Source organism: Oncorhynchus tshawytscha, linkage group LG08, assembly GCF_018296145.1.
Source record: "Oncorhynchus tshawytscha isolate Ot180627B linkage group LG08, Otsh_v2.0, whole genome shotgun sequence".
Taxonomy (NCBI): Eukaryota; Metazoa; Chordata; class Actinopteri; order Salmoniformes; family Salmonidae; genus Oncorhynchus; species Oncorhynchus tshawytscha.
This window is the reverse complement of record NC_056436.1, coordinates 56,209,068-56,221,385: the sequence shown is the minus strand read 5'-3', so window position 1 is coordinate 56,221,385 and position 12,318 is coordinate 56,209,068. Positions and strand designations below refer to the sequence as shown.

Sequence of the window (12,318 nt, the reverse complement as noted above, 5' to 3'; positions counted from 1 at the left end):
AAAATGAGAGCTTGAGTCACGTTGGCTGGCCAGAACATCGCTGCCCCAAAAAAATGTACACCCAGATGTTTTCAATTAGGCAGCCCTTACCAGAGGGGGCCGCACTCACCGAAATGGCCAGCTAAAGAGGAGAGCTCTTTTTCTCTCTCAAACTGGAGACTTCAGTTGTTGGAATTGTGTAAACAAAAGTGTTGTTTTATTATTAAAGCAAGTTTTGTTTGTTGCCGTGCAAATGCAATACATTTGTTTAGATTTAGAAAAATGTAGATGAGACTATTTGAATGGAACTCGTGCTGCCTTCCTTAAAACGCAAGCAGTAACTCTTGGACACCACAAACTTGTTTTGGGAGAATAGCTGGTCGGAATTTGAAACTATCTCATGAGCCAAAGTTGCCTGCTCAATTCAGTTCACTTTGAATACTGCATTATGTAAGATATGATATGAAAAGGCCAACATATTTTCAAGAGAAGTTCCTCTTTTTTTCAAGTGCCAAACAAGGCACAACTATTCAGATACACGCTGGTGTACATGTATAATGAAACCTAATAAAAAAAGTGTTCTCCAGAGTTTAGAGAGATGCTTCAAGGCACTCTAGAGAGACACACACACGCACACTACGCCATACATAATTGAAAATAAACAGGTAAAACATAAATCACGCTTCCCGTCAAAACCGTTTGACCAGCCAGGATACAGTATGCTCTGCACTTTTTCCCCCTCTCTTGATGGAAAACTCATAAAATAAGAGGGAAGACAACAATAACGTGAACTTTCTTCTCTGGTGCCAATCTATCCCTCCTTGTTTCTAGGCCTGACGGTGCTGAAGCTCGCTCTGACCCTCTCCCACAGCTCAAACCTCAATCCCCCCTCCTCCTCCCTTCCCTTCTCTCTCTCTGCTCCTCAATTATCTGCCTGCCTGTGGGAGATAGCCTTCTTGCCTTGGGGTCATCTCTGCTAACCGCAGGCTCAAAGAGAAGAGGGGGTTTAGACTTTGCAGAGAAGGCGCGTAAAAAAAAACAGCACATCCCGTTTCCTGCAATTCCTTTAATGGCACTTGGTGCTGATGATACAGGGTGGTGATATAGGGTCTGTCAATCGAAATCCCTGAAAGCGTTTTTCTTTCCAGATGAAATGAAGATGTGCCTAAAGGTACTGCTGCAGTGTACTTTTGTCCAGAGAAAACAATAGAGGCTTCGGGGGAGCTGTATACATTTGGTGTGTGTGTGTGTGTGTGTGAGTCACGTGTAGAACAAATCATTCCGTAGCTGGGATCCATTATTACTGCAGTGAAAATGTGCCAAAATCAACTCCCCTCTCGACTTTCCCCTCCTCCCAATCTCCCAAGCACACTCTGGGTCTGACTCCTCTAACTTTTTACTAGCCTAAGTAGTGGAATCTTTTTGCTGGAAACGAATTTGAACCGTTCCTTCATAGACCAGGCAAGTTAGGTGGACTTGAGCAGCACAGCTATTACAATACCTATATTGTAGATGACTAGATATTGTAGATCCTAGTACTACACAATACTAACGTGAATGCAACATCAATAAAGTAAACAACACCCGAAGACAGCCTATCAGCTTGAACCCGTTTCTATGTCGGCTGGATGCTAACAACCTGTAACACCTACGCCGGAAAGCCAGTCAAGACATTCTACTCAAAGTCACCCAGTAAAACGGAGTTCCTGGACTGCTGGCCAATCAAAACAGTGGTGGCTTCTGGGGGGGGGATACTTGATACCATTCCACCTATTCCACTCCAGCCGTTACCAGGAAGCCGTCCTCCCGATATTAAGGTGCCGCCAACCTCCTGTGCACTCGATAGGAGCATTTCTCATCAAGGTTCCGGTCAAGAGAATAAACTCATTAAGCCTCCGGTCCTGTTGTTGTTTGATCAATTGTCCCAGAGTCCAAAGCAGCAGGGCGTCCCCCAGTGGGCCTGATACTAGCTCAGCCTCTGTGTTCAGACCACATATGCGAGGAGTGATGAGGCCTGACAATCAAATCCACAGAACCAGAGAAATGCATCTCTGAAGTTAAAAATAAAAAAGGCCATATGATAGCTCTTTGGAGCTCCCGCCACATTCATTTCTTATTCCAACTGAAAACGTGTGCTCTCTCTCTCTCCGGAAGACGACCGAGTCAAACAGCAGAGATAGGCAGCAGACAGAGAAGGAGAATGATTATTGAAGACTGTTTTGAAACGTTTGGCCAGTCTGTCGTCTGAGGTTGACTCTTGGTCGACATTAGTTGACCTAATGTGGTGCTCAGAGCGTTCATTACCAATGATATTTCTTTATTGACTATTGAATTTATATATATTTGTTTGATGTGCTGATTTGTTTGCAAATGTTATGCTGTATATACTGTAGAGGAAGAGGGAGAGAGCGAAAGAGAGACGGGAGGGAGAGAGGGAGGAAGAAAGAATAGGAAAAGAGGGGGAATATTGTGGAGGGGAGGGGGGGGTGGGGTGTCATGACGTTAGTTGACACAACTTGCCTACATAGTGACACATGGTCTGGATAACGACCCCACAGCCTTGTTTTTCAACCTGAGCCCTGAGGGTATCATCGTGGCTAAACAGACACTCATTGTGAGCCGATGTGGCCGTTAGCTTTGAAACCGGGCGAGATAGAGAAACAAAAAGTTCAACATTTCAGAAAACAAGTGAGGTCTCTGGACAGAGACAGCCATGGACGTGCCCCACGATGCTATCACTGTATCAGGATTGATATTGTAACAGTTAGAGTCATTCTTCCAGGGGAAGTGCTTTAAAGTGGTAGCATGAAAACTGGAGTGTTCCTGTCCTGGCATGGAAGATACTGTGTGTGAACTTGACCTTGCGCCTTGTAATCCAGCTATTTAATTGTGAACATTAACAACAAAATAATAGGGCAGCTGTGTGTGTATGTGTATGTGTGTGTGTGTGTGTGTGTGTGTGTGTGTGTGTGTGTGTGCTTTTCCCGCTGCATGCATGTGAGGAAGGGTTTATAGGTTGTCTCGTAAAAGACACAGGCACTTAGAGAGAATCCTCTGTTGGCCTGTCTGAACTTTGACCTCAAGCGGGACCACCATGGGAGGACCAACATATGCATCAACTCCATGAAGTCTGTGAGGAACCCTGGTGATGGCCGCTACAAAACACATATCCAGCCAATTTACCCCGTGAATTTACTGTCTCACTCGCCTCAGAAACCCTTCATCCCCCCCACGCCAACAAGCATATCGTATGGTATCAGGGCAGCGCAGCCCTCGCTCTACCTTGTTGACCTGCCTGTAGAGGTTTTGTGTTTCATAGTGCTTCTACACTACATCAAGCACTCCACCGGCCACTAATGCCCTACTCACATTTCCTCAGGGTTCAAGGTAGAGGAGTTTATGGGTTCAAATAGCGTTTGTTTTCTTTCAAATACGTTGAGCGTTTGACCAAGCCTGCCGGGAGAGCCAGGTGGACGGGGTTTGTACTTTGTCTATTCCATTGGTTCCATTGTGCCAGGCAACCTCAAACCGAACACAGCTAAAGTATTCAGAGTATTTGCAGTGACGCCAACCATGGTAAGGCATTTAGGTTGAGTCGCAATCCATTTAACGCCCAATAAGCTTGCTTAAAACAGCAGCATAACATAAATAAACTGTCTTTCCCCAACTGTCTCATCGCTTACAAGAGGGTAGACGGTTTTGCTTTGTTTAATTTTGCTTTGGAGTTGCTAGTTTTCTGGACAAAATGTACCTTGCAGGGGGGGGGGGGACAGAAAGTTTGAGGGAGCTAAAGATGGGAGAGAGAGAGAAAATAAATAAGTCGGCAAACTCCGCTGTCTAGAGTAAGATAAGCACTAGTAAGAGGCATCTATCTAGCCATCTGTATTCCCCTGTTTCTATGTCCAGTCCAAGAACATCAGGCCAGCGGGCAGAATACTGATGCTCCCCTCCTCAGTTTGTGAGATGATCCAAAACTTCTCCCAAGCCCCCCCCCCACTCCAACTTCCCTATTCCTCTGTCAGAAAGGAGGGGGTCCCATACACAACCCTAAATCTGTCAGTGAATGATGCTGGCACAGACCATAAGACAACAGAGCCCACTGAACCAATGCCAGAGGGGAGCAACACTATATCTGTGAAGGCAAAACAAAGGAAGGACTGTTGTGAGTCGGCAGTGTTTATTTCCAGAAGGAACAATGCTTTCGAGGGGAAATAAGTGATGTAGCACTTCAGGCTCTCTCCTAAAAGCTCCATTCTTTTTCACCAGGAGCAAAATAAAACAATTGAGCTGGAGAGGGAGTGGTTTTGGGAGTGGAGAGAGAGAGAGAGGAGGGCAGAGGGTAAGGCAGGGAGAGGAAGAGCCAGAGAATGAAAAGAAACAGAGAGAAAGAAAGAAAGAAAGAAAGAGAGAGGGGGGGGGGTTGGCAGACGGAGGAAGATTCAGAGAATGAGTGAAAGACAGAAAGAGAGAGCGGGCCAGACACCCTGAACAATATTGGCTGACAGGTTAAGAGCTAGAGCAGGTTGTTACATCATGTTCTGCTATCAAAGCCAACTCCAAATCCCAAAAGACGGAAACCAATCAACAATCAATGGTATTTATACTAACTTAAATCAGATACCAAGAGGCATTTCCAAAACAAGTCAGCGGCAACTTCTGTTTCAGCGGCAACTTCTGTTTCATAGCAAGCTCAGCGCCATGTCAGGTTGTTTATGATAGCAATCATTGATAAGGCATACTCAACAGAATTCTGTTCCGTTTAAGTATTTCTAAACATTGTACACAGTGCAAAGCACAAGAAAAGTGATGGTCAACATTTTTTTTACAATCAATACGGAGACCCTTTTGAAAGGGCCCTTAAATATTACGTTTTGATTTGAAATGTGTCAGTCTAAGCCCAAAACCTTAGCCTTTCCTATGTCACACTGCCGAGCAGTACCGGAGACTGCTTTAAAGTAGGGCAAATCGAAAAGGCCATTTCACCAGAAGGAAAGTCCGTTTAAAACCATCAATGTGGCTTTAGCTATTACACTTAAGAATGAACATTAGAGTGTGACAGTCATAGGGTATGTTAAAGTCATCGCTCAGGTGACTGAAAAGGTGAAAAACTTCACTGGACTTTGAGAACAGGATTTGTACAGGGAAAGCTTAAGAAATGTGACGTGTATTATTTCCCTCCATTGAAGAGATCCGTATCTGTGGTGCTGCAGGCAAAGTGAGAGAGCATTTGACATCCCCATTTGACCCTACTAACATTAACTGAAATGACAGCGCAATTCTTTGCAAATAATCTCTGATTTGAATCATATCTGAGTTTGCCTCCAAATCACCTATTATTGGATTGGATTTCAATTTCAGTATTTGTAATGGTTGAAATGGTATCCACAAAAACTGTCAAAAGCAGCAGTGGGCTCCTTTTTGATGGCACTCAGAAAACTCCAATTTATAAACCTGTGTCATCAAGCCTGTAATAACATGAATTCTTGGTTCCAGTTGAAATTTCCCAAAACACATATACAGTCTATAGAATCACATTTGTTTTTCATTTGAGGGGTGGCTAGAGCTTAGCCACCCAAAACTGGGTCTCGGGTTTCAGCGCTCAACTTCAGAGAATTTAACTCCATCCCCAACGGAAAGTTAAAACGAAGCCCAAGAGGTGCAGCATCACATAATGCATATGAAATAGAGAGCTTAGGTTTCAGTCTTCCAGATTTTTCCCCCTTTGTCCTCTTCCCAAAAATCTTTTCAGAGTCTTAAGAGGTCACCCAATTTTGATGGTCACTTATTTCCTGCAGAGCCTGGCCTAGTGGTAGAGGAGAGTACAACATGACCATCCTTAAACCAAAACAGCCTCAGGCTCCAAACACCAACGTAATACTGACCCTGGTATAGTATAGTCTACATGCACTAGGTCATCCGCATATTTTCATGATGTGTTCTATTACTATCTATAGAAACCAAGAACAATTTATCATGGAAGCCCATCGTAAGAAGCAACCCAGCATGATTAACGCCAGCAATGAACAGCAACAACAAAAAAAGTGTTCGATTTGGATTTGTGTCGTTCTTATTCACTGATAAGAATATCAAAGTTCATAACAGCACGAGCACAGCAACAACACAGGATACGCAGGCCCTTTCCCAGAAAACACAGACAAAACGCTAGACGGATTGTTATGGCCAGCCCTTTTTTTGGAACTGAAACAATACAATTATCTTGCCAAAAAAACAAGGCCTACTTATGTCCAAGGCAATTTAGATGTAATGTAACACAGAACTTTTAGCAATATAGTAAAAAAAAAAAAGGAATGTAATTAATGTGCGTACGAATGCACTAGGTAGACTAGGTGTGACTTGGACACTTTCCTTTCACTCCCAGGTTTTCCAGTCAAAAACTTGATCTCATTTCATTTAATCCCACTAAATGACTTCAACATCTGTACGGGTTCAATTTATGCTGTCTGGCAGCAATCGACCACAATGCGAAGGAGCCATTGAACTCTATTAAGTGAAGAGAAATAAACAGGCTACTAACCTCAGCTCTCTGTGTCCTGGGCTGACTGGAGTCTGTCTCGATGGCGTACACATCCACCAGGTAGAGGTCAGAGCCCTGTTCCCGGTCCAGCTCGGCTGCGGTCTGGATCACTCCAGTATGACGGCCTATGGTGAACAGGCGTCCCACGGCCTTGCCGCCGCCGCGGACCGACACTATGAAAAACTCCACCTTGGTAGCTGAGCCTCTGGGGCTGGAGGCGTCCAGGGAGATGACGTTGGTACCCGGAGGCTGGCCCTCCTTCAGGATGGTGATGTACTTGGGTTGGGAGAAGACGGGCCCATCGGCGCCCTGGAGGATTATGGTAAGCTCGGTCCTGGAGGTCTTCCTGTCCGAGCCGTGGTCGGTGGCCGACACGGTCAGGCTGTAGATAAGGCAAGACGGCACCAGCTGGGAAGCCAACCGGATATCCCCGCTATAGCGGTCCATGATGAACGTGTCCGAGTCTCCCTTCACCAGCTCATACTCCACCTCGCCATTAGAGCCCTCGTCAGGATCGAACGCCACCACCGTTGTGAGAATGGAGCCGATGACGATGGTGGACTCTGCAACCAGAGCATTCTGGGAAACGAAAGTGGGGACATTGTCGTTCAGATCTGTCACCCATATTGTGACATTCTTCAAGGCAAAGCGCCGGAATTCCACAGGAACTGCCTGGTCGGTGGCTTTAACTGTCAACTCAAAGAGATTTGAAAACTCTCTGTCAATCTCCTTGTTTGTGCATATGAGCCCACTGCTGGGGTCAATGCTAAAGTGACCTCCCCTGGGTGTCTGTTGAACTATGGAGTATTCCAGCTGTCCGTTGATGTCTGCATCTGTGTCATGAGCAGTGATTGTCATTACTGATGCAGAGAGGGGCATATTTTCAGGAATGGATTTAAAAATGTCACCGGGGGTAAATATAGGAGGATTGTCATTGAAATCTCTGACATGGATGACCACAGGAATTGTTGAGGACCTTGGTGGTCTCCCATTGTCTCTTGCAGTGATATTCAGTTTGTAAAAAGACTGAGTTTCAAAATCCAGCTTTTTCACAAGGAAGATGCTCCCTGTGTTGGGGCTAATGCTAAATGTCCCGTGGTTGTTTGTGGCTGTGATGCTGTATGTTATGTCAGCGTTATGACCCGAGTCAGAGTCCGTGGCTGTCACAGAGGCCACCAGCTCTCCAATCCTCATATTCTCCAGAACATCCACAGTTATGGCAGATTTGGGGAAAGAGGGAAAGTTATCATTCTCATCCTGTATGCTAATGCTGAGCATACAGGAGGAGGAGAGGGGCACGGTTCCAGAGTCCACAGCAATCATTTTTAATGAGTAGGAGGACGTCGCCTCATAGTCCAGCTTTCCCACTAGTGTGACCTGTCCAGAGCTGCGGTCGATGGTGAACTGGCTCTCCTCGTTGCCCTCCTTTATGTGGTAGAGGACCAGTCCATTGTTGCTCTCATCCACATCGACGGCAGACACCCTCAGTAGCTGCGTCAGGTTCTGGGCCGACTCGGAGATGGAGGCCTGGTAAATGTCTTTGGTAAACTTGGGCGGGTTGTCATTGATGTCTTGGATGTAAACCTGCACTTTGGCCTGGTCTCTCAGGGGCTTGGGGAGCCCCTGGTCTGAGGAGATGACCGTAAAGCTGAACACTGTGGCGCCTCTCTGTCTCATGAGAGACTCGCGGTCCAACTGCAGAGTACTGGTCAACTCCCCCGTGATGGCGTTCAGCTCAAAGTTGGGCTGTGGAGTCTCAAATGTGTACCTGACCTCACTATTGGGGCCAAAGTCCTTATCCACTGCAAACACTCGCCCTACCAGTGACCCTCTCTTCTGCTCTTCCTCAAAGTGGAACAGATAATTAGTGCTGTTAAAGAGGGGACGATTGTCATTCACGTCATCTAGAATTACACTGACATTGACACTGGCACTTAGTGGCTCCACTGCCCTGTCTGTGGCCACAAGCACTAAGTCATATCTGTCCTGGACCTCTCTGTCTAGCTCAGCTTTAATATACAACTGCCCATCCGGAAAGATCCCAAATACATCGCCTGTGTTCCCGCCAACTATGTCATACATCACTTCCCCATTCAGGCCGGAGTCTTTGTCAGTGGCCTCCACCTTGAAAAAGCGACTGTTGACAGGTTCAGACTCTAAAATAATGACCTCGTACGAGAGCTGATCGAACACAGGAGCGTTGTCGTTGACGTCGTACACGCTGACTGTTAGCAGTAGACGGGATGTGAGCAGGGGGACCCCCAGATCAGAGGCCAGGACCTCCACCTGGTAGGAGCTGGTGGTGAGCTCCAGTGGCCCGGTCAGTGTGATAAGCCCATGTTTCTCATGGATGTGGAACAGGCCTTTGGGGTTCTGCGTGAGGCTATAGACCACCATGCCATTGGTGCCTTCGTCAGGGTCTGAGGCTTTGGCCTGGAATATCAGGTGCCCTGTGCTCCAGTTCTCCACTGCACTGACATGCTCGGCTGCGTGGATAAAATGGGGGGCGTTATCGTTTAAATCCTTCACTGTGACATTGACGAGGGCCTCGCCTGTTACCTCCCCACCTCTGGCAATGACTTTGAGTTGATAAAAAGACTGCTCCTCTCGGTCTATCGGACTGGATGCTTTGATTTGACCTGTTGCACTACTGACAGTAAAAAGCCCCCTCTGGTCCCCTGAGGTGATTAAATATGTGATGTTTGAATTCAGATCGACAGTGGTGGCAGCTACAGTGCCAATAACTGTGCCAATGCCCACATTTTCAAACATGACAAAACTGTAGGCGTTCTGACTAAAGGTAGGGGGGTTGTCCTGTGTGTCTATGACATTAATGGTGACGATGGCCTGGGTGTGTGAACGGAGTCCACCGCCATCTGCTGCTGTCACCTGCAGCTGGTAGGCGGTCTTCTCCTCTCTATCCAGCGGCACCTGGGTGGTGATTTGACCTGAGTTGCTATTAATGTGGAATTTAGATGTGTCTCCAGCAGTTATGATATACTTTACAGTGCCATTTCTCCCCAGGTCAGGGTCTGTGGCTAATACAGTGGTTACGAATGAGCCAGAGGGCTCGTTCTCTTTCACATTGGCAAAGTACTGGACTGGGTAGAAAACTGGCCTATTGTCATTGATATCGCTCAGGGAGACATTTACTTTACCAATGGAGTGGAGAGGGGGACAACCGGAGTCTGTAGCCTGGATGTAAAGTAAATAACTCCCCTGGTCCTCCCTGTCCAGTTCTATGGCTGTGCTTAACCTGCCTGATACAACATCCAGGCGGAACAACTCTTGTACATTAGATGGGGTCTCCGGGTCAAAAGAGAACCTGATAGTTCCATTGGCTCCAAGGTCATCATCTGACGCTGACAACAATAGGAGCTCAGCACCGGCTGGAGAGTGCTCCACCAGGGACACATGATATGTGCTCTGTGTAAATGTGGGCACTTGGTCATTCACGTCAGTTATGTTGACTATCAATTTAGTGTAGGACATTTTGGGTTGCAGCCCCTGGTCTTTTGCACTGATGTTGAGCACTATTTCAGATGCTACTTCCCGATCCAACAAAGCGGCGCTGGTAACCAGACCACTGTTTTCACTGATGGCAAACCAGCCCAAACCGTTTCCAGACACCAGGGAGTAGCGAAGGTTGGCATTCTGCCCGGAGTCGCCATCTGTTGCAGAGACCCCTTTAATGTAGCTGCCTTTTGGAATGTCTTCACTGATATCTACTCTGTACAGGGCTTCCTGGAATATGGGCGGGTGGTCATTGATATCATTCACAAAAATAACCAGGCTGGCAAAAGAGGACCTGGCCATGGGTTTGCCATTGTCTGATACCGACACAGTCAGGTTGTAGGAGGAAATGCGCTCCCTGTCTAGAACACTAGCCACTTTGATTAAGCTTAGGTTGGGAACTGGGGAAGTGTGCACTTCAAAGTGTCGCTGCTCATTACCCCCCAATATTGAGACAGATATATTACCATTAGCTGTGGGCGAGTCGGAATCGGAGACTGTCAATAAGGCTACCACTGTACCAATCTGAGCATTTTCGTCAACAGAGGCAAACTTAGATGTGGTGGGGAAATATCTAAACTTCACAACTGGGTCATTATCATTGACATCCAGTAGTTTGATAGTGGCCTCTGACCTACCTGACAGAGAAGGTACCCCGTTGTCCATAGCATGAATAGTCAAAGAGTATTCTTTCTTACGCTCATAATCCAAACTTTCTTTTATAATGACGGTCCCTGCTTTGGGGTCGATTTGAAAAGGTGTTCCCTCATCTAAAAAGTACCTGATGTCTGCATTTGCGCCCTCATCTCGGTCTGATGCTGTTATTTGCAGAACACTAGAACCAACTGCTGTGTCTTCAAAAACACTGGTTTGATATTGATCATGATCAAACATAGGGGGGTTGTCATTGATATCTTGGATAGTTACATTTACTTGCATGTACCCAAACTTCTTAGGGTCTCCTTTGTCCTCTACTTCAATCAAGAGTTGGAAGAATGGAGTTACTTCCCTGTCCAAGCCTCCAGTTGAAACGAGGTGACAGAATGCCCCCTCTCCACTAGGATTCACTGTAATATCCAAACGGAACTTCCTTTGCTCGTTGCCATTCACTATTCTGTAGGTGGTGTGATCCACTCCATTACTCCCAATGTCTGAATCTGTGGCGGTGTCCAGAATCACTTGTCTGCCACGGCTGGCGTCCTCTTTGAACGAAACTACAATTGACGAGTCGGGAAACACTGGCGAATTATCATTTATATCCAGTACAACAATCCTAACTTCGGTAGGATAAGTAGGTTGGCTGGAGAGGACCACCACATTGATGATATTACTTTGCAAAATTTCCCTGTCAATCACAGAGGAGGTGTAAATGACTCCAGTGGTGCCATTAATTGCAAAAAGTTTGTGGTTTTCACTGAAGCGATAGGCGAAGCTGGGCTTCGTCTCTATCGTCCCCACGTAGGTACCAATCGGTTGCTCCTCCAATACCCGAAACTCTTGACGGATTTGACTGGATGAAGAATATTGCGACAAAGTCCATAGCATTAATAAAATCAAATGGAACCGGCCTAAGCCCCTACCTGTAAACGCCATGGTCAAAATCCCAGTCCACCTTTATTAGAAAAAGTCCATGACGAAGATGCATCAACTTTATTCGAGTTTGGCCAACACTAAAGCATTGTATTCCAAAAATGCACTAATTATTCATAATTCCAGCGATGATTAAGGATATTTCCACAGTTTGAGTACCCTGAAGTAGGACTCTTATTTTGTCCCGTGTTAGAATATCTTGATGTAGTAATTGAATCTGCAGTGCTCTGTCCCCTTGTTTGTCAATGAAGTTTCACCACTGCGCTCCCCTGTAGCAAAACGCATCTGTGAGCGGCAATTCGTGATGGTTAATTTGCGCAATAAAGTTCCCCATGCATAGGAAATACAAAAGTGAAACATACATGTGAATATCTCCTCTCAGTTGTCAAAAGTGTATCCAAAAGTTAAAAGTAATTCAATAATTGTATTGATAGAATACGGAAAGCCAGGCACAAATATCTCAGCTGTAGGCTACCAATGCAATGTCCCATGGAATAACGGTGCAGGAGCTTCAGCCATACGCTTAGGTTCCTAGTAATTTAGAACAAAACTAGAGTTAGGCAAACTCCCTCCCACCTGTAATCCCATTGGATAACAGTGCTTCTGCTCGCCCTACTTGCCATTCCTTTCTATTGTAAACCGGAGCCCTTGTCGTGGCTTGTGGAGGAGAACGTCAATCAAAGCAAATATCAGTCATTATG

The 12,318-nt window shown here is 46.1% G+C and overlaps 1 protein-coding gene across 1 annotated transcript in view; it reads right to left on the bottom strand.

Annotated features, from left to right (window-relative positions):
• LOC112256294 (protocadherin Fat 4) overlaps positions 1–12,114 on the bottom strand; it is a 94,009-nt gene extending 81,895 nt beyond the window's left edge. The window contains exon 1 of the mRNA XM_024429441.2: positions 6,515–12,114. Coding sequence (XP_024285209.1) covers positions 6,515–11,620 — 5,106 coding nt within the window. The 5' untranslated portion in view covers positions 11,621–12,114. The remainder of the gene's footprint in view (positions 1–6,514) is intronic.
• Between the last annotated feature and the right edge of the window lie 204 nt (positions 12,115–12,318).